Source organism: Ornithorhynchus anatinus, chromosome X3 (genome assembly GCF_004115215.2).
Source record: "Ornithorhynchus anatinus isolate Pmale09 chromosome X3, mOrnAna1.pri.v4, whole genome shotgun sequence".
Lineage (NCBI taxonomy): Eukaryota > Metazoa > Chordata > Mammalia > Monotremata > Ornithorhynchidae > Ornithorhynchus > Ornithorhynchus anatinus.
In genome coordinates, this window is record NC_041751.1 from 32,766,582 (window position 1) to 32,794,260 (window position 27,679).

Consider the following 27,679-nt stretch of genomic DNA (forward strand, 5'->3'; position numbering starts at 1 on the left):
CCAGTGCTTCAAACGGTGCTTGGCACATAGTGAGTGCTTAAATGCCGTCATTATTAGCAGTATTATTTTCCAAACCTTCTTCATTTCAGAATATTCCCGTGTCTTCATGGACAGAGCGTGTTATGGGTGGATAAACACGGCTCCTCCCTGCGTCAGTCCAGACGGCGGATCTCGCTTCCCACCATCCCCGATGAACCGCCCGGCCGCAGCCGCTCTCACCGAGACCGGCTTCCTGCCTTCCTCTCCCTCTCCGTGATGGCAAGAACAGCAGAATCCCGGGTGTCCGAGAGGGCTTCCCATCCCTACGCTAATAATGTTGGTATTTGTTAAGCGCTTACTGTGTGCAGAGCGCTGTTCTAAGCGCTGGGGGAGATACAGCCATCCCAGCCCTCCCTCCCCCTCCGCATCCACCCTCCGATCCGGCCTTCTCCCCTCTCCCGCGGGGAACGGCTGACCTTCTCGCCTTCTCTTCGTCGGATCCGACTGGGGGAACATGTCCGAGGACAGGGAACCCGCCTTCAAGGAAGAAATCATGGAAGAGGTAAAGATTAATCTGTCGACGGTACATATGGAGCGCCTGCCCCCGCGCGGAGCCCGGGTTGAGTCCTGGACTCCCTCAGTTACCCCATCCGCAGAACGGGGGTAATAACGTTGGTGTTTGTTAAGCGCTTCCTCTGTGCAGAGCACTGTTCTAAGCGCTGGGGGAGATACGGGGTCATCGGGTCGTCCCACGTGAGGCTCACGGTGAATCCCCGTTTTCCAGACGAGGTAACTGAGGCACAGAGAAGTGAAGCGACTCGCCCACGGTCACACAGCTGACGAGTGGCAGAGCCGGGAGTCCGAACCCATGACCTCCGACTCCGAAGCCCAGGCTCTTTCCACCGAGAAGACTGTGAGCCCCACGTGGGACAGCCTTGATGACCCCCAGCGCTTAGAACAGTGCTTGGCACAGAGTAAGCACTTAACCAATACCCTTAATTCTAATAGAGTAGAATTCCCGAGCAGGACCCGTACCCTCAAGGAGCTTACAGGCTAACAGCATGTATTGCCAACTGCGGGCAGAGCGGTGCTCTGAGCACTTGGGAACGTGCTTAGGACGGTGCTTTGCGCACTGTCAGCGCTCAATACATAGGATCGAATGAATGAAAGTGCCAGAGAGTTAGAGATAAAAGCTGAAATTACGCGGAGGGAGAGGGATGGAGGAGGAGGAGGGAATGGCAGTGCATCGGGGGTCCTGAGTGAAGAGAGACTGAGCTGAGTAGTCCCTGGAATGAAAAGGGGCTACCCTGGGCTAGTTTCTGGGAAGCTCTCTCGGGGTTCTTAGTTACAATAATAATCATAAATAATGGCTTTTGTTAAGCGCTTACTACGTGCCAACCGCTGTTCGGAGCCCTGGGGTAGATATAATCAGGCGGTTCTCCGCGGGGCTCCCGGTCTCGATCTGTAAAATGAGGTCACTGAAGCACAGAGAAGTGACTTGCCCGCAGTCACCCCAGCTGACTAGTGGCGGGGGCAGGATTAGAACCCACGCCCTCTGACTCCCAAGCCCGGGCTCTGTCCGCTAAGCCACACCGCTTCTCTTATTATTTATCCCCCCCACCCCCTGTAGGGAGCAATGCCCCAGTATTGGGTGGAAAGGAGAGTTTACCTGGTGGTATTTATTGAGCGCTTACTAAATGTAGAGAACTGTACTGAAAGCAACCGGGAGAGGATCATACAACAGGATTAGCGGGACAGTCATTCATTCGATAGTATTTATTGAGCGCTTACTATGTGCAGAGCACTGTTCTAAGCGCTTGGAACGCACAAATCGGTAAGAGAGACCGTCCCTGCCCTTTGACGGGTTTAAAGTCTAATCGGGGGAGACGGACACACAAGAACAATGGCGATAAATCGAATCGAGACATGCTCCCTGCCCGTAACGAGCTCAACCAGGAATATAACAGTCCTTCACCACGCCCCAGGTGAGGAGCCGTGTGGCCCAGGGGGTGGAGCCAGGGGCCTGGGAGTCAGAAGGATCTGGATTCTAATCCCGCCTCCGCCACTTGACTGCTGCGTGACCATGGGCCAGTCGCTTCACTTCTCTGTACCTCCGTTGCCACTTCTGTAAAATGGGCGTTCAGAGTACGAGCCCATGTGGGACAGGGACTGTGTCCGACCCGATGAACTTGTCCCTACCCCAGGGCGTGGTAATAATTACAAATGCCGGTAATTATTAGTGCTGGGTCTTGGGGACCGCGGGAACTGAGGGGGGGAGGCTTGTGACGTTTCAGGCGTCGGTGACGTTCGAGGACGTGGCCGTGTCCTTCGCCCATAAAGAGTGGGAGGGTCTGAACCCCGCTCAGCGCAACCTGTACTGGGATGTGATGCTGGAAAATTATGGGAAACTCGCCTCCCTGGGTAAGTCCTCCGCCCTGTCGGGTGAACGTCTGTGTGTTTGTGTGTGTGTGTGTGTGTGAGAGAGAGAGGAAAGAGAGAAAAAGGGAGAGAAGAGAGTTTTGGTCTCGTTCCCGCAGCCTTCCCCCACCTTCTTCCCCCACCTTCTTCCCCTTGAGCCCATGCCTCCCCCAAGCCCCTCGTCCGGTGCTTTGCACTCAGTTAAGCACTCCGTAAATACGATCGAACGAATGAGCCGTCCAGCCCGACCCCCGGCTTTGAGACGGGGGCCTGGGGTAGGTCAGATTCAGAAGATTTAGAATCTTTTCCTGACCCACAGCCCAGAGAGGGCAGACGGGATAAACGTTGCCGGGGATAAGGTGTCCGCTCCCGGACCCTCCCCCACATTTTGGGGTCCGCCCGCCAGGATCCCGGACCCTCGGGTCCTCCTCACCTGTGCCGGCTCCCATCCCGTCAGCCGCTGAGGCCCCAGTAGGCGGGACCGAGCTCTGGGAGATCTCTGAGGGGGACACCGAAGCACAGCGTCTGGTTTCCCTCCCCACGAACAGGGTTTCCAGTTCCCAAACCTGAAATGGCCCCCCAGCTGGAGGAAAGGAAAGACGCGTGGGGCCGGGACCCGCGGGAGCCCGAGGAGAGAGAGACCCGGAAAGATCCCGGCGCAGGTGAGTGACAGAGCGTTACTCAAGGGGACGGTCCTGACCGGCGACCCGAAGGCTTCCCGCCCACTCTCTCCTTTCCTTTGAGTTCTCTTCTGCTACTCTCAAGCCCCCGTTCTCCGCTCCTCCCCAGAGCCAGCTTCAATTCTGCATCTTCTCTTGACCTTCCCGTCTGTAACCCCTGGCTCGCCCTCATCCCCGCCTGGAATTCCCTTCTCCTCCCCCCACCCACCCCCCCCCCAGTCCTTTTTTTAATGGTATCTGTTCAACGCTTACTGAGTCCCAAGTACCGTACTGAGCGCTGGGGGGGATGCAAGCAGTCCCTGTCCCTGTTCACGGTCTTCACCCCCGTTTTCCGGATGAGGGAACTGAGGGCCGGAGAAGTGGAGTGAGCGGCCCAAGGTCGCCCAGCAGACAGACGGCGGAGCCGGGATGAAAGCCCGGGTCCTCGGGACTCCCCATCTCTCTGCTCAGATCCGAAAGGCAGTGACTCTCCCCCGTGTTTAAAGCCTTACCGAGGGCCCATCTCCTCCAGGAGCCTTCCCCGACGAAGCCCAACTTTCCTCTTCTCCCACTCCCTTCTGCTTCGCCCCGACTTTCCTCATTCCCTTTCTTCATTCCCCCTCCCGGCCCCGTGGCTCTCAAATCCGTATCTGTCATTTACTTATTTCTCCGAAGGCCTGTCTTCCCTCCTCTTGACCGTAAACTCGTCGCGGGCAGGGGAGGTGTCGGTTTATCGTTGCGTCATCTCCCAACGCTGAGTACGGTGCCCTGCCCGCAGTGAGCGCTCAACAAACACGACCGCGTGACTGAGCGGACGAGGGAGGCCGCGCTCCCTCCGATTAGAGAAGCGGCGCGGCTCAGTGGTAAGAGCCCGGGCTTGGGAGTCGGAGGTCCGTGGGGGTCCGATCCCGGCTCCGCCGCTCGTCAGCTGGGTGACCCTGGCTAAGTCGCTCCACTTCTCCGTGCCTCGGTGACCTCGTCTGTAAAACGGGGATGAAGACTGTGAGCCCTACGTGGGACAACCCGAGGACCTCGTATCCACCCCGGCGCTTAGAACGGCGCTTGGCGCGTAGAAAGCGCTAAACAAATGCCGACGTCATTGTTAGTATCATTCTGTCACCGTTACCTCTCTCCCGCTCTCCCCCTCCACAGACGCGGCCTGGGAGCGGGGCCGGGGCGGAGGCGGCGGGGCCAAACGCGCCCACAAGACGGTGACGTTCGAGACCAAGATGGAGATCCTGCGCCGCCTGGACGGCGGGGAGAGGCAGGGCCAGGTCGCCCGCTCCCTGGGCCTGCCCCACTCCACGGTGAGCACCATCGTGAAGAACCGGGCCCGGATCGTGCGCTACGTCCAGAGCGCGGGCAGCCTGCAGTCCGTCATGGTCAACCCCAAGCGGGGCGTGCTGCTGGAGGAGATGGAGCGCCTGCTGACCATGTGGCTGGACCACCAGGCCCAGAAGCGGGTCCCCGTCAACCAGGCGGTCATCTCGGCCAAGGCCAAGAGCCTCTACGACGACCTGAAGAAGCGGCTGGGCGAGGGGGCCAAGGAGGAGCCCCCGTTCTGCGCCAGCCACGGCTGGTTCGCCCGCTTCAAGCGGCGGGCGGGCCGGCCGCACCGGAGGCTGACGGGCCGGCCGGCCGGCCCCGCGGCCGACGCGGCCTCGGCCTACCGGGCGGAGCTGGCCGGGCTGATCGCGGGCGGCGGCTACTGCGCCCGCCAGGTGTTCAACGTGGACGAGACGGGCCTGTTCTGGAAGAAGCTGCCCGACGGCACCTACCTGGCCCGGGAGGAGAAGAGGGCCCCCGGCCACAAGCCGGCCAAGGACCGGCTGACCCTGCTCCTGGGCGGGAACGCCGCGGGGGACTTCAAGGTCAAGCCGCTCCTCGTCTACCACTCGGAGAACCCCAGGGCCTTCAAGGGGAAGGTCAAGGCCTCGCTGCCGGTGGTGTGGCGGTCCAGCCCGAAGGCCTGGGTCACCCCCGCCCTCTTCCAGGACTGGTTCGCCGGCGAGTTCGTGCCCGCCGTGCGGGCCTACCTGCGGAGGCACGGCCTGGCCTTCAAGGCCCTGCTGCTGCTGGACAACGCCCCCGGCCACCCGCCGGCCCTGGGGGGGCTGGTCCCCGAGGTGCAGGTGGCCTTCCTGCCCCCGGCCGCCACCTCGCTGCTGCAGCCCATGGAGCAGGCGGTCAACGCCATCTTCAAGCGCTACTACGCCCGCCGCACGCTGACCCAGGCGCTGGCCGCCACGGGCGGCGCCGCCGGCCCGACCCTGCGGGAGTTCTGGAAGGGCTACGACATCTGGACGGCGGCCCACAACGTCGGGGACGCCTGGGCCGAGGTCGGGGCCCCCACCCTCAACGGCTCCTGGGCCCAGCTGTGCCCCCAGTTCCTGGCGGCCGACCCCCGGGCCGCCCCGGAGACCACCGAGAGGCTCACGCGGGAGATCGTCGCCCTGGGGCGGCAGCTGCGGCTGGAGATGGACGAGGCGGCCGTCGACGGCTGGATCGCCGCCCACCCGGAGGAGTCCCTGTCCAACGAGGACCTCCTCGAGTTCCGCCGCTGCGGGGCCCCGGGGACGGAGGCCGGGGGTCCGGCCCCCCCGCCCCCCGCCGCCGCCGCGCCGGTCCCGGGCCCCGGGGGGCTGGCGGTCATCTTGAAGAAAGCCGACGAGCTCCTGGAAGCCATCCTGGAGGAGGACCCCGACCGGGAGAGGGGCGCGAAGGTGCGGCGGGGCGTCCAGAGGGAGCTGGCCTGCTACCGGGGGCTCCACGAGAAGCAGAAGAGGAAGAGGAAGGCGGCGGCCACCCCGCCCGAGGCGGACGGGACCCCGGCCAGAGCCGAGAGGCCGCCCCCGCGGCCGGCCGAGGAGGCGTCCGCCGCGGCCGACTCCCGCGGGGGCCCCCCTTCCCGCCCTGCCGCCCCCCCTCCGGTTCAGTAGCGCGCCGTCCCCGCTGTGGAATGCTTTAATAAAAAGGAAACGGTTCTCGAGGGGCGCCGCTCATTTCGGCATCTGAGGCCCCTGGGGCCCCGTCGCCTTTCCCCGGAGGGCCCCCCGGCCCCTCCGCGCCCCCGACCCGCCGGGCTGGGGGAAGGCGGGCCCCGTGATGACAGTGATCTCGGAAGGGCTGTGAAGGGCTGCCAGGGTGAGGAGCGGGAGCGACTTTCGGGCCGGGGGAGGGCGATTTCGAGGGAGAGGGGTTCGGGGGGTCAGAGCCTGGGAGCCAGAAGGGTCTCAGCTCTGCCACCCGTCTGCTCTTAAAAGGGCATCAAAGCCGTGAAAGCCACGTGGGACGGGGCCTGGCTTTGACCTCGTTCCCTTATATAATAATGACGGCGGTATTTGTTAACCGCACACCCTGTGCCCAGCACCGTTCTGAGCGCTGGGGTAGATACAGGGTCACCAGGTGGTCCCACGTGGGGCTCCCGGTCTTCATCCCCGTTTTATAGATGAGGTCACCGAGGCCCGCAGAAGTGACCCGAGTCACCCAGCTGACAAGCGGCGGAGGCGGGATTAGGACCCACGACCTCCGTCTCCCCGGCCCGGCCTCCCTCCTCTAAGCCACGCTGCTTCTCTCTCTCTACCCCAGTGCTTAGAACAGCTCCCGTCGTAAGCGCTTAACCGATACCACCGTTATATTACTGTTATCATTAGGAGTGACACCACTTGGGCGAGTCGTTTCGCCTCTCTGGTCCTCCGTCACCTCATCTCTAAAATGGGCGTTAAGACTATGAGCCGCATTTTGGGACCTACGAGGCCGGCGGGTTGGACACGATCTACCTACCCCAGGGCCCGGCCCGTTGTAAGCGCTCAGTAAGTTCCCTTTAAAAATTCAAAGCGACGGAGCGGGGGGGCCGAGGGGAGGCGGCGGGAAGGTTTAGAGCTGAGGTATTGCGCGGGGAAGGTAGCGAGCCGTGAAAATGGACGGAACGTCGGGGGAAAGGAGGAGGAGGATTTCCACCCCAAAGGGCTAATGGGATGCTAACGCGGGGGGCGATTCGGAGGACGCCCCGGGATCCTCCCGGCGCTTAGAACAGTGCTCTGCACGTAGTAAGCGCTTAACAAATACCGACGTTATCATCCTCCACATTGGAGGGGAATAATCCCGGGAGAGAGTACGCGTCGATTTTAACACAGGGTGGACAAAGAAGGGGCGGGGGGTCCATCCTGCCCTGGTTGACATCCTCTAGGCGGTGAGCTCGTCGTGGGCGGGGATCGTCTCTGTTGCTGTATTGTACTTTCCCAAGCGCTTAGTTCAGTGCTCTGCACACGGTAAGCGCTCAATAAATACGACCGAATGAATGACTGAATCTCTTCCTCCGGGCCTGTTGCTGGCCTGTGGAGTAGTCGTGGGGAGAACAGCTTGTTACTACCGGTGATGATAATAGTGGTATTTGTTAAGCGCTTACCGTGTGCGCCGTTCTAAGCACCGGGGCAGATAGAACGCTCAGGACAGTGCTCGGCACAGAGAGCTTAAGAAACGACACCATTATTATTTAAAGTAATCAGGTCAAACACCGCCTTTGACCGTCTCGATCTCCATTTAACGGATGAGATAACTGAGGCGCTGAGAAGTGAAGCGGCTTGCCCAAGATCACCCAGCAGACGCGCGGGGGCACCGGGATTAGAACCCAGGTCCTCTGACCAACAGGCCCGTGCTCTATCCGGTAGAGCGGAGAGTGGAGTGCTCTGCGCGTAGTAAGCGCTCAGTCGGTACGAGCAGCGTGGCTCAGCGGAAAGAGCCCGGGCTTGGGAGTCACAGGTCGTGGGTTCTAATCCCGGCTCCGCCGCTTGCCAGCTGTGTGACTTTGGGCGAGTCACTTCTCCGGGCCTCACCTCATGAAATGGGGATGAAAACTGCGAGCCCTACGGGGGACAACCCGATGACCTCGTATCCCCCCAGCGTTTAGAACAGTGCCTGGCACATAGTAAGCGCTTAACAAATACCACCATTATTACCATTCTCGAATGAATGAACGTGTGACCCTGGGGGCGAGAGCGTCAGACAGACGTTGGAGAGCCAGGACGTCCCGGGGGCTGCCCGGGCATCTCTCAGGGTCAATTAGCGGCAGGTAATTGCGGGGAGAGAGCTGGGCTCATCTCGGCCCTGCTCGGGGGGCAGCAGGGAGGGGGCATTTCCAGAAATGTCCCCATTCGGGTGTCAGAGCGGATTAGGGTCCTGAGAGTCCCTCCCGCACACACTAATCAGTCCCGAGGGAGGGGAGACATAAGGACAGCGGCTGATAAATGGCACCTCGGCCTTGTCCTGCCCGAGTCCGACCGCCCGCCAGCCGCCCTAACAGCCTGCCCGACTGATGGAGATCGGTGAGTAGTCGAAACGGTCTTTCTCTCTGTGGTCACAGAGGTTTCCGGGCTTCCCGCAGGAACTCTGCGACTCGGACTGGAGATCCGGGTCGAGACCCAGGGCTGCTCAGCTCTAAAGAGCGCCTCTAAATTCTCTTCCCCTCTTCGAAACCCTACTTGAAGCTCACCTCCTCCGAGAGGCCTTCCCAGACCGAGCTCCCCTTTTCCCTCTGCTCCCTCTCCCCCCCCTTCACCTCTCCTCAGCTAAACCCTCCTTTCCCCCCTTTCCCTCCGCTCCTCCCCCCCTCCCGTCCCATCCCCTCGGCACCGGGCTCGTCCGCTCGACCGTATAGATCTTCATCACCCTATTTATTTTGTTAATGAGATGCGCGTCACCCTGATTCTATTTATTTGCTATCGTCTTAATGAGACGACGTTCTTCCCCTCGATTCTAATTATCGCCACCGCTCTCGTCCGTCCGTCTCCCCCGATTAGACCGTGAGCCCGTCGAAGGGCGGGGGCCGTCTCGATCTGTTGCCCGTTTGTCCATTCCCAGCGCTTAGTACAGTGCTCTGCCCATAGTAAGCGCTCAATAAATACTGTTGAATGAATGAATGAATGGATAAAGAGCCCTCTCCCAAGGCTCCCACCTATTATTACGATGATATTGTTAATAGTGATAATGGCGTTGGTTAAGTGCTTGCTACGTGCCGAGCACTGTTCCGAGCGCCGGGGTAGATACAGGCCAATCAGGTTGTCCCAAACTCAGTGGAAAAAGCCCGGGCTTGGAGGCAGGGGTCATGGGTTCGAATCCCGGCCCTGCCACGTGTCAGCCGGGTGACTGTGGGCAAGTCACTTCACTTCTCTGTGCCTCAGTTCCCTCATCTGTCAAACGGGGATGAACTGCGAGCCTCACGTGGGACAACCTGATGACCCTGTATCTCCCCCCGCGCTTAGAACAGTGCACATAGTAAGCGCTTAACAGATACCAACATTATTCTTATTATAAATCCCCATTTTTCAGATGAGGTAACTCAGGCCCAGAGAAGTGAAGTGACTTGCCCGAGGTCACACAGCAGACGAGCGGTACTAGAACCCACGTCCTCCGACTCCCAAGCCCACGCCCTTTCCACTAAGCCACGCTGCTTCTCTGTACTTGTGGCAAGTGCGGAGTGCTTATTATGTGCCAAGCACTGTTCTAAGCGCTGAGGTAGCTACCAAGTAATCAGGTTGTCCGAGGTGGGGCTCACAGTCTTCATCCCCATTTTACAGATGGAGGTAACTGAGGCACAGAGAAGTTAAGTTTGTTAAGCGCTTACTCTGTGCCAGGCACTGTTCTAAGCGCTGGGGTGTCCCACATCGGGCTCACAGTCTCAGTCCCTGTTTAATAATAACGTTGGCGTTGGTTAAGCGCTTACTATGTGCCGAGCACTGTTCTAAGCGCTGGGGGAGATACAGGATAATCAGGTTGTCCCACATGAGGCTCCCAGTCTTCATCCCCATTTTACAGATGAGGGAACTGCGGCACCAAGAGGTTAAAGTGGCTTGTCCAAAGTCACAGAGCGGACAGGTGGCAGAGCCGGGATTAGAACCCGTGACCCCTAAACCCGTGCTCTTTCCACTGAGCCACGCTGCTTCTCTAGGCACAGGGAAGTGAAACAGTAATAATGATATTTGTTAAGCGCTTACTGTGTGCAAAGCACTGTCTTAAGCGCTGGAATAATAGCAGCGTGGAGCAGTGGAAAGAGCCCAGGCTTGGGAGTCAGAGGTCATGGGTTCAAATCCCGGCTCTGCCATTTGTCAGCTGTGTGACTGTGGGCGAGTCACTTCACTTCTCCGGGCCTCAGTGCCCTCATCTGTCAAATGGGGATTAGCTGGGAGCCTCACGTGGGACAACCTGATGACCCTGTATCCACCCCAGCGCTTCGAACAGTGCTCTGCGCAGAGTAAGCGCTTAACAAGTGCCCACATCATTAAGCGCTTACTATGTGCCAAGCACTGTACTAAGCTCTGGGGTAGTTACAAGTTAGTACAAGAAATGACTTGCCTAGGGTCCCACAGCAGGCAAGCGACAGAGCCGGAATTAGAACCCAGCTCCTTTTGATTCCCAGGACCGGGCTTTGTCCACTTGGCCATGCTGCCGGCTCTCAGACTGGATCGACCCCCGTCTGAAGTCTCTGGAAACAATCGATTTTCACGTCTCTATAAGGAGGCAAAGCGTGGCCGTTTGGATCGAGTCAGAAGGTCGTGGGTTCTAATCCCGCCTCCACCAGTTGTCGGCTGTGTGAGCTTAGGCAAGTCGCTTCACTTGTCTGGGCCTCGGTTACCTCATCTGTAAAATGGGGATTGGGACTGCGAGCCCCTCCGTGGGACCGAGACTGTGTCTAACTCAATTTCCTCGTATCCACCCCAGCACTTAGTACAGTGCCTGGCACATAGTAAGCGCTTAACAAGTACCATCGTTAGTAAGTTCCCGGGTGGGCAAGGGCAAGAGGGACGACTCTGCAACAAGCCTGGATAATAATAATTGTAATGGTATTTGTTGAGCGCTTACTGTGTGCCAGGCACTGTACTAAGGGCGGGGGTGGAGACGGGCAAATTGCACTGAACCCAGTCTCTGTCCCACGTGGGCCTCACAGTCTCCATCCCCATTTTACAGATGAGATAACTGAGGCCCAGAGAAGCGAAGTGTGACTCGCCCACGGTCACACAGCAGACAAGTGGCAGAGCCAGGATTAGAACCCAGGTCCTCCGACCCCCAGACCCGGGCCCTATCTATCATTCCAGCGTACCTCCCCCAACCCCAGTCTTTTTGAAAGCATCCAGCCGACTCTGGTAACCTAGACAGCAACCGTGAAACGATCCCTTTTCTTCATCCGAGCAGCCTTTATTCATTCATTCATTCAATCGTATTTACTGAGCGCTCACTACGTGCAGAGCGCTGTACTAAGCGCTCGGAATGTACAATTGGGCGACGGATAGAGACCATCCCTGCCCCCAAACGGGCTCACCGTCTAGACAGCAAAGCAAGAGGACGAAACCAAACGGGGTCGGTGGTCTGCACTGGGTAGCGCGGGCGTCTAATTGAGGCCCAGGAGGTTTTCCGCTGAATAGAGCAAATCTCTCGCTGTCACCGTCTCGTTCCGTCTCTCTCCTCCCCTCTCTTTTCTGTCTCTCCTTTCCCTCCCCCCAGGTCGCTCTGCGGGAGACCTCCTCTAATGAAGAGACATGGTTACCGGCGAACTCTGTTTCGTGACGGTGATTCTGTTGCAGGTCAGTTTGGGCGTGTCCATGAATGTTTTCCTCCTCCTCTTTTATGCCCACTTGACCTCCCCCGGCCACAGGCTCGGTTCCTCCGACTTGATCTTTGCCCATCTGGCCTTGGCCAACACCCTGATCCTTCTCACCTACGGAGTTCCGGAGATCATGCTGGCGTGGGGGCTGCGAGGTTTCCTGGACGCCGTCGGTTGTAAAATCCTCATGTACCTGTACCGGGTGGCCCGGGGCCTGGCCATCTGCACCACCTGCCTCCTGAGCGTCTTCCAGGCCGTCACCGTCAGCCCCGGCACCTCCCGGTGGGCCCGGGTCAAGGCCAGGTTACCCGAGTGCATCGTCCCCTGCTGCCTCCTCTCCTGGGTCATCAATATGCTCGTGGATTTCGATACGCTGCTGGATATGACCAGCCCCCAGAACGGGAGCAGCGTCTACATAGTCCTGGACCTCAAATACTGCTCAAAAATCAGCCTCGGGGCGGAATCCACCCTGGCCATCGCGGTGGTCCTCCCGCTCCGCGACCTGTTCTTCGTAGGCCTCATGAGCTTGGCCAGCGGCTACATGGTGCTCGTCCTGCACAGGCACCACCGGCGGGTCCGGCTCCTCCACGGGCCCGGGCGGGCCGCCGGGGAGATGCCCGAGGTGCGGGCGGCCAAGAGGGTCGTCGCCCTGGTCACCCTCTACGTCCTCCTCTACGGACGGCAGTCGGTCACCCTGAGCGCTTTAATCAACATGAAGGTCAAGTCTCCTCTGCTGATGAATTGCCACACGCTGTTGGGATTCACCTTCTCGGCGGTCAGCCCGCTCCTCGTGATCCGCAGCGACCGGAGGATGGGGTTGTTCTGGAGAAAGCAGATCTGTTTCCAACCCAGATCCCTCCTGGAGTTGCAGGGACGCTGAGGCTCGCTGGATCAGGAGCGGGGCTGGCCTAGCGGGGGGAGGCCGGGCCCCGGGAGTCGATCGGTCTCTCGTCTTTATAATAACGATGATGGATGGTATCTGTTAAGCGCTTACTATGTGCCAGGCACTGGGGTGGATCCCAGAAAGTTCGGGTTGGACACAGTCCCTGTCCCTCTCACGGTCTCGATCCCCATTTTACGGATGAGGGAACTGAGGCCCGGACCGTGAGCCCGTCACTGGGCAGGGATTGGCTCCACCTGTTGCCGAACTGTACATTCCAAGCGCTTAGGACAGTGCTCCGCACATAGTAAGCGCTCAATAAATACTACTGAATGAACGAATGAGGCTTTGAATAGGGGAGAGTGTCGATCTGTAAGTATGAAGGAGAAGGGGGGTCCAGGCCAGAAGCAGGATGTGGGAGGGGGAATCAGTCGGGACATAGTCGAGATCGAGGTACATTGAGTAGTTTGGCGTTAGAGGAGCGGAGTTCACTCCTTCAATTCATTCAACCCTATTTCTTGATCGCTTACTGTGTGCAGAGCACTGTATTAGACGCTTGGGAAGTACATTTCGGCCACAGATACTTCCTTCAACGCCCAGGCTGCTGCTGACTCCGGGGGAGTTTGGAAACCCAATCTGATACAAAAGATTGACAGCTGAAATCTGGGGATGCCCTGCTGTCCCCGAATTGGGACATTGAGGGTTCCAGGCGGAGTGGTCCCCATCACCCCTCCGCCGCCCCCGCCTCAAATCCGATGCAAAAGTGAGTCACATCCGAGTCACCCCCGAGATCGAAGCAGCGTGGCTTAGTGGAGAAAACTCGGGCTGGGGAGTCACAGGTCGTGGGTTCCAAACCCCGCTCTGCCACTTGTCAGCTGTGTGACTCTGGCCAAGTCGCCGTGCCTCAGTCACCTCATCTGTCCCAGCTCTGCCACTTGTCAGCTGTGTGACTGTGGGCGGGTCACTTTACTTCTCTGGGCCTCAGTTCCCTCGTCTGTAAAATGGGGATGAAGACGGTGAGCGCCCCACGTGGGACCACCCGATTCCCCTGTGTCTACCCCAGCGCTTAGAACCGTGCTCGGCACATAGTAAGCGCTTAACAGATACCAACATTATTAGTATTTAAAATGGGGATGAAGAGGGTGAGCCCCGTGTGGGACCACCTGACCCCCCTCGTATCTACCCCAGCGCTTAAAACAGTGCTGGACAGAGAGTAAGGACTTTACGAAGGCCCTTATTATTTTTATTATTATTAATATGAGTAGCGGGTTTGTTGGGAGAAGAGACGGGGCTCCGAGCCCCTCCTCTGGCTCATCCCCAACCTCGGAACCGGCCGGGGACCAGGCACCGACCTCGGGGAGGAAGAAAGAAATGATGTTTTCCCACTTCGTGCGTGGGGAATAGACACAGGGCCACAGGTGTGGAGCTCCCGAAAAGACCCGCCCCGGGAGACCCCACGGCCCGGAATAGCTCTGGCCCGGCGGGCAGGGGGGCGTTGGGGAAAGGAGGGGGAGGTGAGATCAGCAGGAAGGGTCCTGTCCATCGTCCAGAACAAAGAGAGAGAGTCATCTGTCCCCACCGGCCCCTCTTACCTCACCTGTCACCCGAACCCTTAGAAGGGCCCGCCTTTTCCCTTAGAGCTGGGCCGGGGCTCATCACGGTCCCGGCTCTTCCTCTCTTCTCCGTCCCCAGGTGAGAGGTCGGGCTGCTCTTCGAGGACTCGTCCCTGCTTCCCACAGTCGTGGCTGAGCCTTAACTCTCTCATCTCCCGCCCGCTTATTCGGTTTGGCAGAGCCTGGGAGATTCAGCTGGGACTTGGGGCCGTCGCCGCCCCGATGTTCCTGCTACTTTTCCTGCCGCTGCTCTTCCAGCTTCCCGGCTGTGAGGGCCGGATGGGAAAACCTCCCTGTTCCTTGCGGAAAAACTTCCCAGTGAGGTATTCCAAAGCGGGAGACGTGGTGATCGGGGGCCTCTTCTCCATGGACTCGAAAAGAACTTATTTACTCGTGGATCCTTTCTTTAGGATTGACCCTTTCGTGGAAGACCTCCTTTCGAGGTAAGATTAGTTGCACGTTAGTAATTCTGATGATTGTACAAACGCCGGTCGAAGAGGAATGATCGTATCGATAAATCGATCGTACTACTGTGTGCAGAGCACTGTACTAAGCGCTTAGAAGAACACGGTACGACAGAGTCGGTAGATCCGTTCGAGGAGCAGCGTGGCTCAGTGGAAAGAGCCCGGGCTTTGGAGTCAGAAGTCATGAGTTCGAATCCCAGCTCTGCCACTTGTCAGCTGGGTGACTGTGGGCAAGTCACTTCACTTCTCTGGGCCTCAGTTACCTCATCTGTAAAATGGAGATGGAGACTGTGAGCCCCACGTGGGACAACCTGATTCCCCTGTGTCTACCCCAGCGCTTAGAACAGTGCTCTGCACCTAGTAAGCGCTTAAATACCAATCCACAGTGAGCTCACAGAGCAGAGGCGGCTTGTACCGCGTACGTGATCGGGTATTTGGATATGGGTGTTGGGGGAGATGATTTGGGCAGGTTCCTAAGGGCAGGTTTCTCCTCCCCCGTATGGCGTTTTGAAAAAAAAAAAAAACTGAGTTTTAGGGTCGGTGATTCTTTTCAGGTATATTACTGACCGTGATGCCCTTGTCATTAGTGATGCCGATGCGGGGACGGTCGAGGGTCTCGAATGGTCTTGGAGACGCTGTCTCCCCGGTGTTGGGACTCCCGAGATTCGGACTACGTTCTCGGAGTTTCCCTCATGCTCCGCTGTCCTCTGTCTGTCGGGATGGTCTCGTCACCCGGTGAAGGAGCAGAGTATCATTTCTGGGAGAGAACAGGAGTCTTCACCTTGGGGTCTGTGCCCACGGAGTCCCTCCCCAGACCTCTAACCTTGACCCTGCTCCCACCCGCAACTGGACCCAATCCGGCCTGTAACCCCAGTGGCTCATTAGCTGAGGGTTCTCTCCCTTCCTATATTTCCGCAGTCCCTTACGTCTCTACTACCAGAACGTCCTGGCCCTGGTGTTCGCCGTGGAGGAGATCAACAGGAATCTCACTCTCCTGCCCAATGTCTCCCTGGGGTTCCAACTCTTCGATAATAACTTCAGGGAAGACACAGCCGTGGAGAACTCGCTGATGCTGCTGTCCGAAGGAGGGGAGGCCGTCCCCAACTTCAACTGCGAGGGGTCTGGCAAGCTAGTGGCGGTCATCGGAGGGCTCACCGCCCCACTCTCCGCCGCCGTCGCGGACCTGCTGGGTCTCTACGAGTGCCCCCAGGTAGGAGACCTCCAGCTCCTTGTCCCCTCCCAGGCATCAGGCGTTAGGTCCGCTCAGAGATAGTTCCGGGGCTCAGAGTGACTGACTCATTCCTGCTTGTTCTCAGCCTAATTTCGTTTCCACCCAGACTAATTTATTTCACGGCCTGAGACTCCGCTCTGGGCTAAATTAGGGGCGTTGGACCTCCGATGCTCGAATTTGATAGACAGCTAACATCTTTCAACCCCATAGCGGTCTCCCACCTCCCCCCTTCTCTATTCCCCACCGAGGCCCTCCGGCCCCACAGTGCTTATGTACAGATCTGTAATTTATTGATGTGTAGTAATGGCTGTCTCCAGCTCGGGACTCTTAGCTCGTTGTGGGCAAGGAATGTATCTCTTTAATGTTATATTGTGCTCTCTCAAACGCTTGGTGAAGTGCTTTACACACAGTAAGAACTCAGTAAATACGATTCAACTAATGAATGCAGGAATGGATTTGCCTGACAACTACCGCATAGCTCGGTTAGGATAGTGCAGACCTACCATTCCGGGTATTTCCTCGTGGGCAGATGTCCCCCTTCTACTCAGCCCACGCCAGCAGAACAGCCCCAACTCAGGCCGGGAAAGCCACCGAACTCCTTCACCACTCGCTTTCTCTGACCCGCACCCGGGAACAAACCAATTTCTCTTCCCTTGTCTTCCCTTTGACGTGGGCCCGCTCTCATTCCCAGACCCTGCCCGCTGACTCCATGTCCTCCGAGCTCCAGGCCAGGATCCTTACGAAGCTCCTGGGACCTCGGCCAAAACTTTTCTAAGGACGCCCCAGAGCCCCTGGAGTTTGCTTCTCCTGCCCTAAGGCACTTTTCCTTGGCATGGATTCGGCCAGTCTCCCTCGATCAACACCTGACCTCCTGGTGTATTGGTGTATTGGCGGTACCTCCGCCACTTATCAGCTGTGTGCCTTTGGGCAAGTCACTTCACTTCTCTGGGCTTCAGTTGTCTCATCTGGAAAATAGGACTGTGAGCCCCACGAGGGACAACCTGACAACCTTGTATCTACCCCAGCGTTTACACCAGCGATTGGCACATAGTAAACGCTTAACCGATGCCATCATTATTATTCAGGGGTGGTGGAGATATTCCTGCCTGCTAGCATTTTGGATCGTGTTCTGAGCACTAGCGTGGAGCAGAAACTGAAGAGGGGAGAGTCCAGGAGAGGGGAGACCGGCGAAGAAGCTAATCCAGTAGACTCAAAATGAGAAACCAGAACGGGATCCAGGCAGTTGACTGTGAGGAGAGAAGAAGAGGTGGGCGGGAAAATGTAGTGGAGAACCAGAAAATGTATCTCCCCATCCTTATGACAATAATGGTCATATTTGTTAAGCTCGTACTAAGTGCCGGGCATAATATTAAGCGCTAATAGGAAGAGATTTAACATACCCACTAATATCAGTTACCTAATTCATTTGACAGAAAGTGGCTTATCCTGCCCCTTCTTCTCCCACTGTCGTTTTTCTTCTCCTCCACTGATTGATTCTTTCTTCTCCTATGTTTCTCCCCACCCCCGTTCTCCTCCCGCTCCTCCTCCTCTTCTTCTCAGTCGCCTTCTTCTTCTTGCCCTTGCTCCTCCTTTTCCTCTTCTATTCCCCCTTTCGGCTTCTTAGGTCTCTTCCTTCTCCTATTGCTGGAGAGGAACCCGGAGCGGGCTGCGCAGCCGTGTGCAGGAGCTAGAGCCCGGTTAAAGCTGTCCGGGGTCAGGGACAGAGGTGGTCTTGGAGTTATTCGGGTCCAAACTGCCCCCTGCCCGGAGGGAACTCCACTCACAAGGAAACTGACCACCAACTCCCTCTCCCTTTAGATCGCCTACGGCCCGTTTGACGCCACCCTGGAGGGCAAGGCCCGGTTTCCCACCCTCCATCAGATAGCGCCCAAGGACCTCAGCCAGCCCCTGGCCATCGTCCGCCTCCTGGTGCACTTTAACTGGACCTGGGTGGGGCTGGTGGTTGCGGACGACATGAAAGGGGAGGAATTCCTCAGAGAGATGCGGAGGGAGATGGCAAAGAATGAGATCTGTCAGGCCTTTGAAAGCAAAGTTCCCAAAAGAGATGATATGAGATATATCCTTAGGAAGTTGTTATTCAGTATTCAAGACTCAACTGCTAACGTCGTTACTGTATCCGGTGATACCGATTCCATGACTTGGTTTGCCTGGACAATGATTGAAATCCGAATGGAACCCAAGGTCTGGATTATCACTTCTTCCTGGGATTTCTCCTTGCGCTACACTCCCGAAACGAATTTAGACATACTCCACGGGGCCCTGACGTTTTCCCTGCACAAGAAAGAGATTTCCGGTTTCAACGATTTTCTCCGCAGGGTCAATCCATCTCACTATCCGGATGACTTCTTCCTGAAAAAATTTTGGAAGGTAAAAGAAATCTGTTTTGACTCGGAGACGCGGAAGACGAATCCGATATGCTCAGAGAACATCACCCTGGATAAATGGCCCCGAAATATCTTCGACGTGCATCTGAGTGAGCAGAGTCACCTGGTCTACAAAGCCGTGTACGCCGTGGCCCGCGGGCTCCACGAGGTCCTCAGCTCGGAGGAGGGAGCGGTGGATGCTGGACACGGCGGGGCGCCTCGCCCATGGCTGGTAACACCCCCCACACTTTTCGGTTGAAAAAAGGCCCCTCCCTTATCTCCCGAGGAGGTGCGGCCACCCGTGGTCTCTGAACGGAGGCTTGCTTGACCCAAATCCCCCAACACCAAGGCCTTTAGCAGTCTATTGGGATTTCCCCTACAAGGTCAGTAGGTGGATCCCACTTGCCTGTGAGAAGTCCACTCGTCTGGAGAGGCGAATGGTTCCCTAAAATCAGACAGTTCAGCATCTCTGGTCATTTTTTAATGGTATTCTTGAGTTTTACTATGTGGCAGACACTGTACGAAGCGCAGGGGGTTGATAGCTGCCCCCTTTCTATTCTCCATCTACACTCACTCCCTTGGAGAACTCATTCGCTCCCACGGCTTCAACTACCATCTCTATGCGGATGACACCCAAATCTCCCTCTCCTCTCCTGTTCTTCCTCCCTTCCTCCGGGCTCGCATCTCCTCCTGCCTTCGAGACATCTGTATTGGGATGTCCTCCCGTCACCTCAAACTTAACAGATCTAAAACAAAGCTCCTTATCTTCCCTCCCAAACCCTGTCCTCTCCGATTTCCCCGTCACTGTGGACGGCACTACCAACCTACCCGTCTCACGAGCCCGTAACCTTTGTGTCCTCCTTGACTCCGCTCTCTCGTTCAGTCCCCGTACCCAATCTGTCACCAAATCCTGCCGGTCTCCCCTTCACAACGTGGCCAAGATCCGCCCTTACCTCTCCATCCAAACCACTACGACGTTAGTGCAAGTCCCTCATCCTATCCCGAGCGGATGACTGCATCAACCTCCTCTCTGACCTCCCAACCTCCTGCCTCTTCCCATTTCAGACCATACGTCACTCCGCTGCCCGGATTATTTTTCTGCAGAAAAGCTCTGGGCATGTCAGTCCCCTCCTCAAAAACCTCCGGGGGTTGCCTGTCAGCCTCCGTATCATACAAAAACGCCTCACTCTTGGCTTTAAAGCCGTCCATCCCCTTGCCCCCTCCTACCTCCCCTCCCTTCTCTCCTTCTCCCTCCCCGCCCTCACACTCCGCTCCTCCTCTGCCGCTCACCTCCTCCCTGGGTCTCCTTCTCGCCTGTCCCACCCCTGTCCACCCCGGCCCACGTCCTGCCTCTGGCCCGCAACATCCTCCCTCCTCACATCTGCCAAACTCTTCCCCGCATTTCCTCAGCTCCCCCTCCCTTCCACCACACCACGACTCGCTCTTTTTCCTCTTCCCCCCCCCCCCGGCCCCACAGCGCTTCTGTATATAATTCTATTATTTATATCGATTCCTGTTTACTGGTATTGATGTCTGTCTCATTCATTCATTCAGTAGTATTTATGGAGCGCTTATTATGTGCAGAGCGGAGCCTACGGGGTGAGTGGTAGAAAGAGAGAAGGGGGGTGAGGTAGGAGGGGGCAAGATGATGGAGAGCCTTGAAACCTAGAATGAGAAATTTTTGTTTCGTTTGGAGGTTGATAGGCAACCACTGGAGTTTTTTAAGGAGGGGAGTGACAGGCCCAGAGCGTTTCTGTAAAAAGATGATCCGGGCAGCGAAATGAAGAATAGACTGGAGTGGGGAGAGACAGGAGGAAGGGAGATCCGAGAGAGGACTGACACAGTAATCCAGTCGGGATATTATGAGAGCTTGTACCGGCACGATAGCCGTTCGAACGGAGAGGAAAGGGCGGACCATTTGGATGGAGAGAAAAGGGCGGATCTTAGCCAGACTGTGAGCCCGTTATGGACAGGAATTGTCTCTCTTTTCCAAGCACTTAGTACAGTGCTCTGCCCACAGTAAGCGCTCAAGTAAATACTTTTGAATGAATAGATACAGGACTATCAGGTAGAATCCTCACCTGTCCCACATAGGGCTAAAGCTGTTCATCTCTACGTTACAAATGAGGTAACTGAGGCACCTGTACTTCCAAAACCTGAACTGGAGCGAGGGGATTCGCACCCAGGTCCTGTGACTCCCAGGCCCGCGCTCTTTCCACTCAGTGGCGCCGCTGCCCACTGATTCCGGAAAGTAGAGAAGGAGTCGCGGAATGAATCCCCTTTCCCATCTTTTCTCATCTCCTCTTCCTTTCCCCTCGAGTGCCCAAAGAGGCTCATCTTCTCTACTTGGGGATAGGAAAGCCGTTGGGGCTGGAGCCCGCATCTTTGCCTAGAGAGGGAGATGCTTCATGGCAGGGTTCCCCTTCCCTCCTCGGCCCCCCATTACTTCCATTTTCGGAGTCGGAAAGGCGCAGGCAGGAGACCCACGGTGGAAATGCAGCAACCACTCCCTCCAGCCTCCAGCTCCGAGGCCCAACCTTCAACAACCTTCTCTCCCCGGGGTCGCGGCCAGTCCCTTGGCCCCGACCATCGGAGAGCCCCGAGGATCTCTCTGTCCTTCCAGGTCCACTCTGTCCTGAGCCACATCCACGGGAACGGTGGTGATGGGAACGGGATGGTTTGGGGAGAGTCGGGGATGTCCACTACAAAGTACGATGTCAAAAATTTTGTGGCCCATCCCATCGAGAGTCAGATGACGGTGGGAGAGTTTGACTCTCTAGCTCCTACCGGCCACGACCTCGTCATCGATGAACAGGCCATCGTGTGGGCGAAGGATAACAAGTCGGTGAGGAGCCTGGGGAACTTTTATATCAGGGGGGAGGGAACAGTAAAGTTGCAAAGTGGGGATGGTCTGGGCAAAAGGCTTTGAGGGAGAGCAACCTGAGGGGCTTTTTTTTTTTTTTGCTTCTTATCACCCTGTCCTTTTCCTCTTGTCAGTGGTGCTCCCTATCTACTGCTTCCCCCACTCAATCCATGCTATTTATTGAGCACTCACTGTGCGTGCTGAACACTGGACTTGGGAAAGTAGGATACAGTAGCATAGGAAGACACGATCCCAGACCACAAGGACCTGCGAGGCCACAGGAGGATAAGGACGTTCAAATCAATCATGCACCCGAATACAAAGATTCATACAGAAGTGTGAGACTGGGATGAGTAGGAAGGTGCTTCAGGAGCCCAGAACCGAGTGTGAAGGCAATGCGGATGGGTGGGGAAGACTGGAAATAAGTGCTTAATCTGTGAAGGCCCCAGTCCATCAGAGGCATTTACTGAGCGCTTACTCTGTTCTGAGATCTGTACTAAGCGCTTGGGAGAAAACAATACAATAGAACCTGAAGATATGTTCCGTGTCCACCAAAATCTCCCATCTCGTTGGGGAGATAGGCACTAAAATGAATAAATGAATTATGGAGATGTACGGAAGTGCTGTCTGGCTGAGGTTTGGTCAATAGCAAAGGCAACAGGTGGTTGTGCAAAGGTGACAGAGAGAGAGGGATTAGTCGGGAAGGGGGAAGGTCTCTTGGAGGAGATGTGAATTTAAGAAAGCACTGAAAGTGAGGAGAGCGGTCGTCAGTTGTATATATAGAGGGAGAGAGGTCCAGGAATATCTCGCTCCCTCTTCTTTCATACCTTGGGTCCTCTTCCCTCCTCCCCGACCCTAGAATTGCCCCGATTCCCTTGTCTTCCCTGCGGTGCTCCGATACGCCACTCCCCACTTTCTCTTTCCATCCTCAGATCCCCTCCTCCGTGTGCAATGGTGACTGTTTTCCCGGAACGCGAAAAACGAGGGAGTCGGGTGAGCCCATATGCTGCTTTACTTGTATCCAGTGCCCGGACGGGGCGGTCAGCAGTCAGATGAGTAAGTGTTGACCTTAACTCCAACCCCTGCCTGGCAGTGTTCTGGACGATCCTCTGGGAGGACCTTCCAGTTGGCTGTGTCCCCGGACTCTTTGGCATCCCGACAAAGTAGAGAAACCCTATTATTTTTTATTATTAAATGTCGTCGAGTCGTTTCCGACTCATAGCGTTCCACAGGTATAATTTCTCCAGAACGTCCCGTTCTCCGCTATAATCCACAACCTTTCTATTGGTTCTACCGTTAGGGTTGTTACGGTCTCTATCCATCCAGCTGCCGGTCTGCCTCTTCCTTGTTTTCCCTGAACTTTTCTTAGCATCATTGTCTTCTCTAGAGAATCAGTCCTGCCGATTATGTGTCCAAAATATGCTAATCTAAGTCGAGTCGTTTGGCCAAAGACCACTTGGGTTTAGTTCACTCCGAAATCCATCTGTTTGTCTTTTGGGCAGTCCATGATATTCGCAAAAGCCTTCTCCAGCACCACATTTCATAAGCATGGATGTTCTTTGTATTCTGTTTTGTCACTGTCCAGCTTTCAGATCCATATATCCTCACTGGAAACACCACAGAGTGGACAATTTGTATTTCTGTGACAAAGATGAGACCAGAATGTAAAAAAAAAAACGAAGATCATAACAAAGGGGAGTTTTAGCACATTTTTAGTGGGCAGAGAGAAGATTGAAATAATTGACAAATTTTCTCTCCTGGGGTTGATACTCAATAATACAGGAACTAGTAGCCAAGAAATATGCCCAACATTAATTTTAGGAAGATTTGTTATGAAGCGTCTAGAAAAAGGCATGAAATGTGCTGATGTTATAATTACCACACACACATACAAAAAAAAAAACCAAAAAAAAAGGGAAACCCTATTCTTGTTTTATTATAGTACCGATGTAGCGCTTATTATGTTCCAATCAATCGCTCATGTTCGTTCATTCATTCAATAGTATTTATTGAGCGTTTACTATGTGCAGAGCACTGGACTAAGCGCTTGGAATGTACAAATGGACAACATATAGAGACAGTCCCTGCCCATTGACTGGTTTACAGTCTAATCGGGGGAGACAGACAGACCAAAACAATAGCAATAAATAGAATCAAGGGGATGTACATCTCATTAACAAAATAATTAGGGTAATAAAAATATATACAAATGAGCGGACGAGCACAGTGTTGAGGGGAGGGGAAGGGAGAGGGGCAGGAGCAGAGGGAAATGGGAGGGGGGAAAGGGAGCTTAGCTGAGAGGAGGTGAAGAGGGGGCAGAGAGGAAGCAGAGAGAAAAGGGGAAGCTCAGTCTGGGAAGGCCTCTTGGAGGAGGTGAGCTCTCAATAGGGCTTTGAAGAGGGGAAGAGAATTAGTTGGGCGGAGGGGAGGAGGGAGGGCGTTCCGGGAGCGCGGGAGGACGTGGGCCAGGGGTCGACGGTGGGATGGGCGAGAACGGGGGACGGTGAGGAGGTGGGCGGCGAAGGAGCGGAGCGTGCGGGGTGGAAGGTAGAAAGAGAGAAGTGGGGTGAGGTAGGAGGGGGCAAGGTGATGGAGAGCTTTGAAGCCTAGAGTGACAAGTTTTTATTTCGTGCGGAGGTTGATAGGCAACCACTGGAGGTTTTTAAGGAGGGGGATGACAGGTCCAGAGCGTTTCTGCAGGAAGATGATCCGGGCAGCGGAATGAAGAATAGACTGGAGCGGGGAGAGAGAGGAGGAAGGGAGATCAGAGAGCAGACTGACACAATAATCCAGCTGGGATATTATGAGAGCCTGTACCAGTAAAATAGCCGTTTGGGTGGAGAGGAAAGGGCGGATCTCGGCGATATTATAAAGGTGAGAGCGGCAGGTCTCGGTGACGGATTGGATGTGTGGAGTGAACGAGAGAGTCGAGTCAAAGATGACACATTGAGCACATACTGTGTGCGAAGCACTGTACTAAGCATATGGGAAGGTACAATATGACACTTCACTATGACAGAATGAATAGACATGTTCCCTTTCCACTAGGTGCTCACAGTCTAGAGGGGGATATAAGATCACCCGAACGAACACAGTCCCTGGCTCACATGGGGCTCGCAGTCTGAATAGGAATTAGTAGGATTTAATCCCCATTTTAGAACTAAATTGAGGGTGAGAGCAATGAAGTGACTCGCCCAAGATCACACAGCAAACAAGTGGCAGATCCCGGGTCAGAAGGCAGACCCTGTGACTTCCAGGCCTGAGCTCTTTCCACCAGGCTACACTGCTTCCCTAGATTTCCCTGATTCCTTGAATCATCCAGCCAGCCATCCTCTATCTCCTGCCCACTCCTGTATATGTCATTCACACAGCTCCTTCTCCAAACCTTTCTGACATTCATCGATTCGATTGCCCAAGAGTCCAAGCAGACAATTACGCCATTGGGATTAGTCGTTTCACCAAGTTTTGGCATCACTTAGGATTTCCAGCTCTGTTCAAGCTTTCCTAACTCCCTTCCGAGTTTGGTTAAGTGGCGATATGTGTGTGTGTGCGTGTGTAAATTTGGGATCTTTGGGTGTGTTTGTGGGCGTGTTGATGTGTGTGCATGTGCGAGTACACGTAGACCTATGTATTGGTCAGGGTGTGAGTGTGCGTTGTGGTATTATCTGTAAGTGAATATTGTGAGTGTCCGGCAGAGGTGGTTGGCAAGGGTGTCTTTGATGAATCGCGAACGGGGATGAAGTAGGTGTCCCCAGAGAAAGGAGGGCATCAACTCAGGAAAAGTAGAGCCTCAGCAAGAGTCATGGGATTTTCTGAGTGCCAACTTGAGGGCATGGTTTACTACGAATCCCGTGGGAAAGCAGAACAGAAGCAGGAGGGTGGGGAAGATGAGGAGGAAACTGGGGTTAAGAAAGCCTTACCTGGAGGGGTTACTGGACCCAGCCAAAATCCACAGTCACGGCCAGGTTCTGCCGTTATCACTCAGTAGCGGTTCTCGGGGTGGGGAACGAGTGTGGCTTGGAACCAGTCTGAGACCCCGTTTGTTCGCCCTCAGACATGGACTCGTGTGTGAAGTGCCCGGACGACCACTATGCAAATAGGAAGAGGAATAGCTGTCTCCCGAAGGCTTTCACTTTCCTGACCTTTGAAGAACCTCTGGGGATGACTCTGGTCTTCCTCGCCCTCTCCTTCTCTCTTCTCAGCGTCGCGGTGCTGGGCGTCTTCATTAAGCACCGAGACACCCCCGTGGTCAGGGCCAATAACCGCCACCTCAGCTACACCCTCCTCATCGCCCTCACCCTCTGCTTCCTCTGCTCCTGCGTTTTCATCGGCCGGCCCGGCCCCGTCAGCTGCCTCCTCCGCCAGACCGCCTTCGGGGTGGTCTTCGCGGTGGCCGTCTCCTCCATCCTGGCCAAGACGGTCACGGTGGTGGTGGCCTTCAAGGCCACGGTTCCGGGGGGCCGGAGCCGCACGTGGATGGGCCCCCGGGTGTCGGCCTCCATCGTCCTCGTCTGTTCCCTGGTCCAGGTGGCCATCTGCGCCGCCTGGCTGGGGGCCGCTCCCCCCTTCCCGGACCTGGACGTGCTCTCCGAGCCCGGGCACATCGTCGTCCAGTGTAACGAAGGCTCGGTGATCGCCTTCTACTGCGTCCTGGGCTACCTGGGCTTCCTGGCCCTGGTCAGCTTCACCGTGGCCTTCCTGGCCCGCAGGCTGCCCGACAGCTTCAACGAGGCCAAGTTCATCACGTTCAGCATGCTGGTCTTCTGCAGCGTCTGGATCTCCTTCCTGCCCGCCTACCAGAGCAGCAAGGGGAAGGCCATGGTGGCCGTGGAGGTCTTCTCCATCCTGGCCTCCAGCGCCGGGCTGCTGGGCTGTATCTTCGTTCCCAAGTGCTACGTGATCCTCCTGCGGCCCGACAGGAACACTCGGGAGTGGCTCAAGGCCCGGTGACTCGCGGAGCCTCGACCTTTTTCTCCCTCGGGGCACTTCCCCACCTCTATAAAGAATCTAGAACTTCCTTGGCTAACCGACCCTCAGAGTCAGTTCCCGCTTATCGCTTCAGGGAACGTGGTCATCACGGCGCTTCACGAATATCACCCTTATTGTTACTGTTGTTTTCATTATCACATTATCGTTAACTTTACCGTCCTCACCTCCGCTTCCTGTCCTCTCCTCTGCATGGATCATGGACACTGATGTGGTCCGAGGGGATGCTACAGGCAGATCCATGCCCGAAATTCATGCCCTAAATTTCTCGACTACTATCGTATAACCCCCCCAGGGAACGGTGATGTCCCGCTTTAGCCTGCCATTTGGGCGAAGGATACCCCCAGACTTCCCAATCTTCACAGCCCAGTCTTTGTGACCTTCAAAGGTCACAGGGACCTTTTTGTTTCATATGGATGGTAAAAATAAAAGTTTAAGTACTACCCGGCTTTTTTCTTCTGTCTTTATGACACCTATTAAGCGTCTCATGGGTAGAGATCACTGTATTAGGTGTTGAAGGAGCACACGAAGAAGGAGGAGAAGAACATGCAGTTCTTTCCCTCGAGGAATTCGCCCTCTGAAGGAGGAGAGTAACTGCAGTGGCTCGCAAAGCAGGTACTAAGTAAAAGAATATAAAGTTCAATCGAAAGGACAAAGACCACTAGAAAACGATTCCCTAACAAACCAGTGAAAAAAGTGGCCCGTCCAAGAGTCACACTTTCAGAGGCGACAGGTTCCTGCAGGGAGTTGCCATAACTCCCCTGCAAATCATAGTACTAGTGGGAAAAACATTTCTTAATCCCTCGCCCTGTGCAGCTGGAGGTCCAAAGACTCTCTGGGAAGTGATGTAGGTTCCAGGGCCAGGATGGAAGGATCAATCTCGTGTCTCCCAAGCAAGGGGGGCTCCTCTCAGAGACGTTCTGACTCCGCCTTGTTAGGCGCAGAGTGATAATGAGTGCCAACGGTCGGAAGAGAGGAATCCACGGGATCATCGTCAGGATGGCGCTTCCAAACTACGACCCCGATAATGTGTGCACTCACGATCTCCAGACACGCTGCCCCAGTTTGCTTCGCTTCTTCTGGCCTGCCCCCTTCCAGCTTGAAAATGGGCCAAATGGATGGAGGGCTGGGTCAGAGAGTGTGGATGTACCTAAGCCTCTCGGGTTTTCACTGTTGGAACCATAACTGGGCCAACGGCTGGAAAAAAGAACCCTAACCAATATTTAGAAGGTCCCGTACTCTGCCGGAGAAGTTTTCCCCAGGCCTTCAGCAAGGAGGTGGCCGAGATCCCACCCGATGAGAGGGCAGCTAGTCACCCCTTCACCAGAGCCCTTGTCCCCGGGCACAGGGTGGCAAAACCGAGCTCAACCACACCTGCATCTCAACATTTACTCTGCCTGTGACATTTCTTCTGCCCTCCGCTTCTACAAGATGGGTTGAGGTGGCGTGTGGGTTTTCAGTTGGGATCGACTGGCTCCAGGCAGTGCCAGGGCTAGAGCCCAGGAGTCCTGACTCCCAGAGCCGGGGCTCTTTCCCCGAGACTTGACAGAGGGCTCCTGTCTTTGAAACAGAAAGAAAATGAGTAGAACAGTGCTCGGGGCCTGCG

The 27,679-nt window shown here is 55.9% G+C and overlaps 3 protein-coding genes across 5 annotated transcripts; all 3 read left to right on the forward strand.

The window, feature by feature from the left end:
- On the forward strand, positions 1-6,045 carry LOC103168937 (tigger transposable element-derived protein 1-like). 3 transcript variants are annotated; one of them, XM_029053708.2, is made up of 4 exons: positions 3-541; positions 2,274-2,400; positions 2,946-3,059; positions 4,209-6,045. In XM_029053708.2, exons 1-4 carry the CDS (start codon positions 494-496, stop codon positions 5,993-5,995), a joined length of 2,076 nt encoding a protein of 691 aa, XP_028909541.1. In that variant the 5' UTR covers positions 3-493; the 3' UTR covers positions 5,996-6,045. The 3 variants fall into 3 exon arrangements, with proteins under 3 accessions (XP_028909545.1, XP_028909541.1, XP_028909544.1); XM_029053711.2 differs by lacking the exon at positions 3-541 and adding an exon at positions 916-953; XM_029053712.2 differs by lacking the exon at positions 2,274-2,400 and having other exon boundaries at positions 1-541.
- Positions 6,046-11,587: 5,542 nt separating this feature from the next.
- On the forward strand, positions 11,588-12,532 carry ORNANAV1R3046 (vomeronasal 1 receptor ornAnaV1R3046). The gene has a single exon (NM_001253438.2). It carries the CDS (start codon positions 11,588-11,590, stop codon positions 12,530-12,532), a length of 945 nt encoding a protein of 314 aa, NP_001240367.1.
- Positions 12,533-14,367: 1,835 nt separating this feature from the next.
- LOC114807599 (vomeronasal type-2 receptor 26-like) lies at positions 14,368-26,479 on the forward strand. Its single transcript, XM_029053794.2, has 6 exons — positions 14,368-14,588; positions 15,528-15,819; positions 17,659-18,456; positions 20,848-21,069; positions 22,020-22,143; positions 25,142-26,479. The coding sequence occupies exons 1-6, from the start codon at positions 14,368-14,370 to the stop codon at positions 26,035-26,037; spliced, it is 2,553 nt and encodes an 850-aa protein (XP_028909627.2). The 3' UTR covers positions 26,038-26,479.
- Positions 26,480-27,679: the final 1,200 nt, after the last annotated feature.

Excerpts from the sequence above, each read along its gene's own strand:
- LOC103168937 (XM_029053708.2), top strand. The coding sequence starts at position 494 with ATGTCCGAGGACAGGGAACCCGCCTTCAAGGAAGAAATCATGGAAGAG. Across the intron at positions 2,401-2,945 it reads TGGGAAACTCGCCTCCCTGG|GGTTTCCAGTTCCCAAACCT; the intron begins GTAAGTCCTCCG and ends CCCCACGAACAG. Across the intron at positions 3,060-4,208 it reads CCGGAAAGATCCCGGCGCAG|ACGCGGCCTGGGAGCGGGGC; the intron begins GTGAGTGACAGA and ends CCCCCTCCACAG.
- ORNANAV1R3046 (NM_001253438.2), top strand. The coding sequence starts at position 11,588 with ATGGTTACCGGCGAACTCTGTTTCGTGACGGTGATTCTGTTGCAGGTC.
- LOC114807599 (XM_029053794.2), top strand. The coding sequence starts at position 14,368 with ATGTTCCTGCTACTTTTCCTGCCGCTGCTCTTCCAGCTTCCCGGCTGT. Across the intron at positions 15,820-17,658 it reads GTCTCTACGAGTGCCCCCAG|ATCGCCTACGGCCCGTTTGA; the intron begins GTAGGAGACCTC and ends CTCTCCCTTTAG. Across the intron at positions 18,457-20,847 it reads GGGCGCCTCGCCCATGGCTG|GTCCACTCTGTCCTGAGCCA; the intron begins GTAACACCCCCC and ends CTGTCCTTCCAG.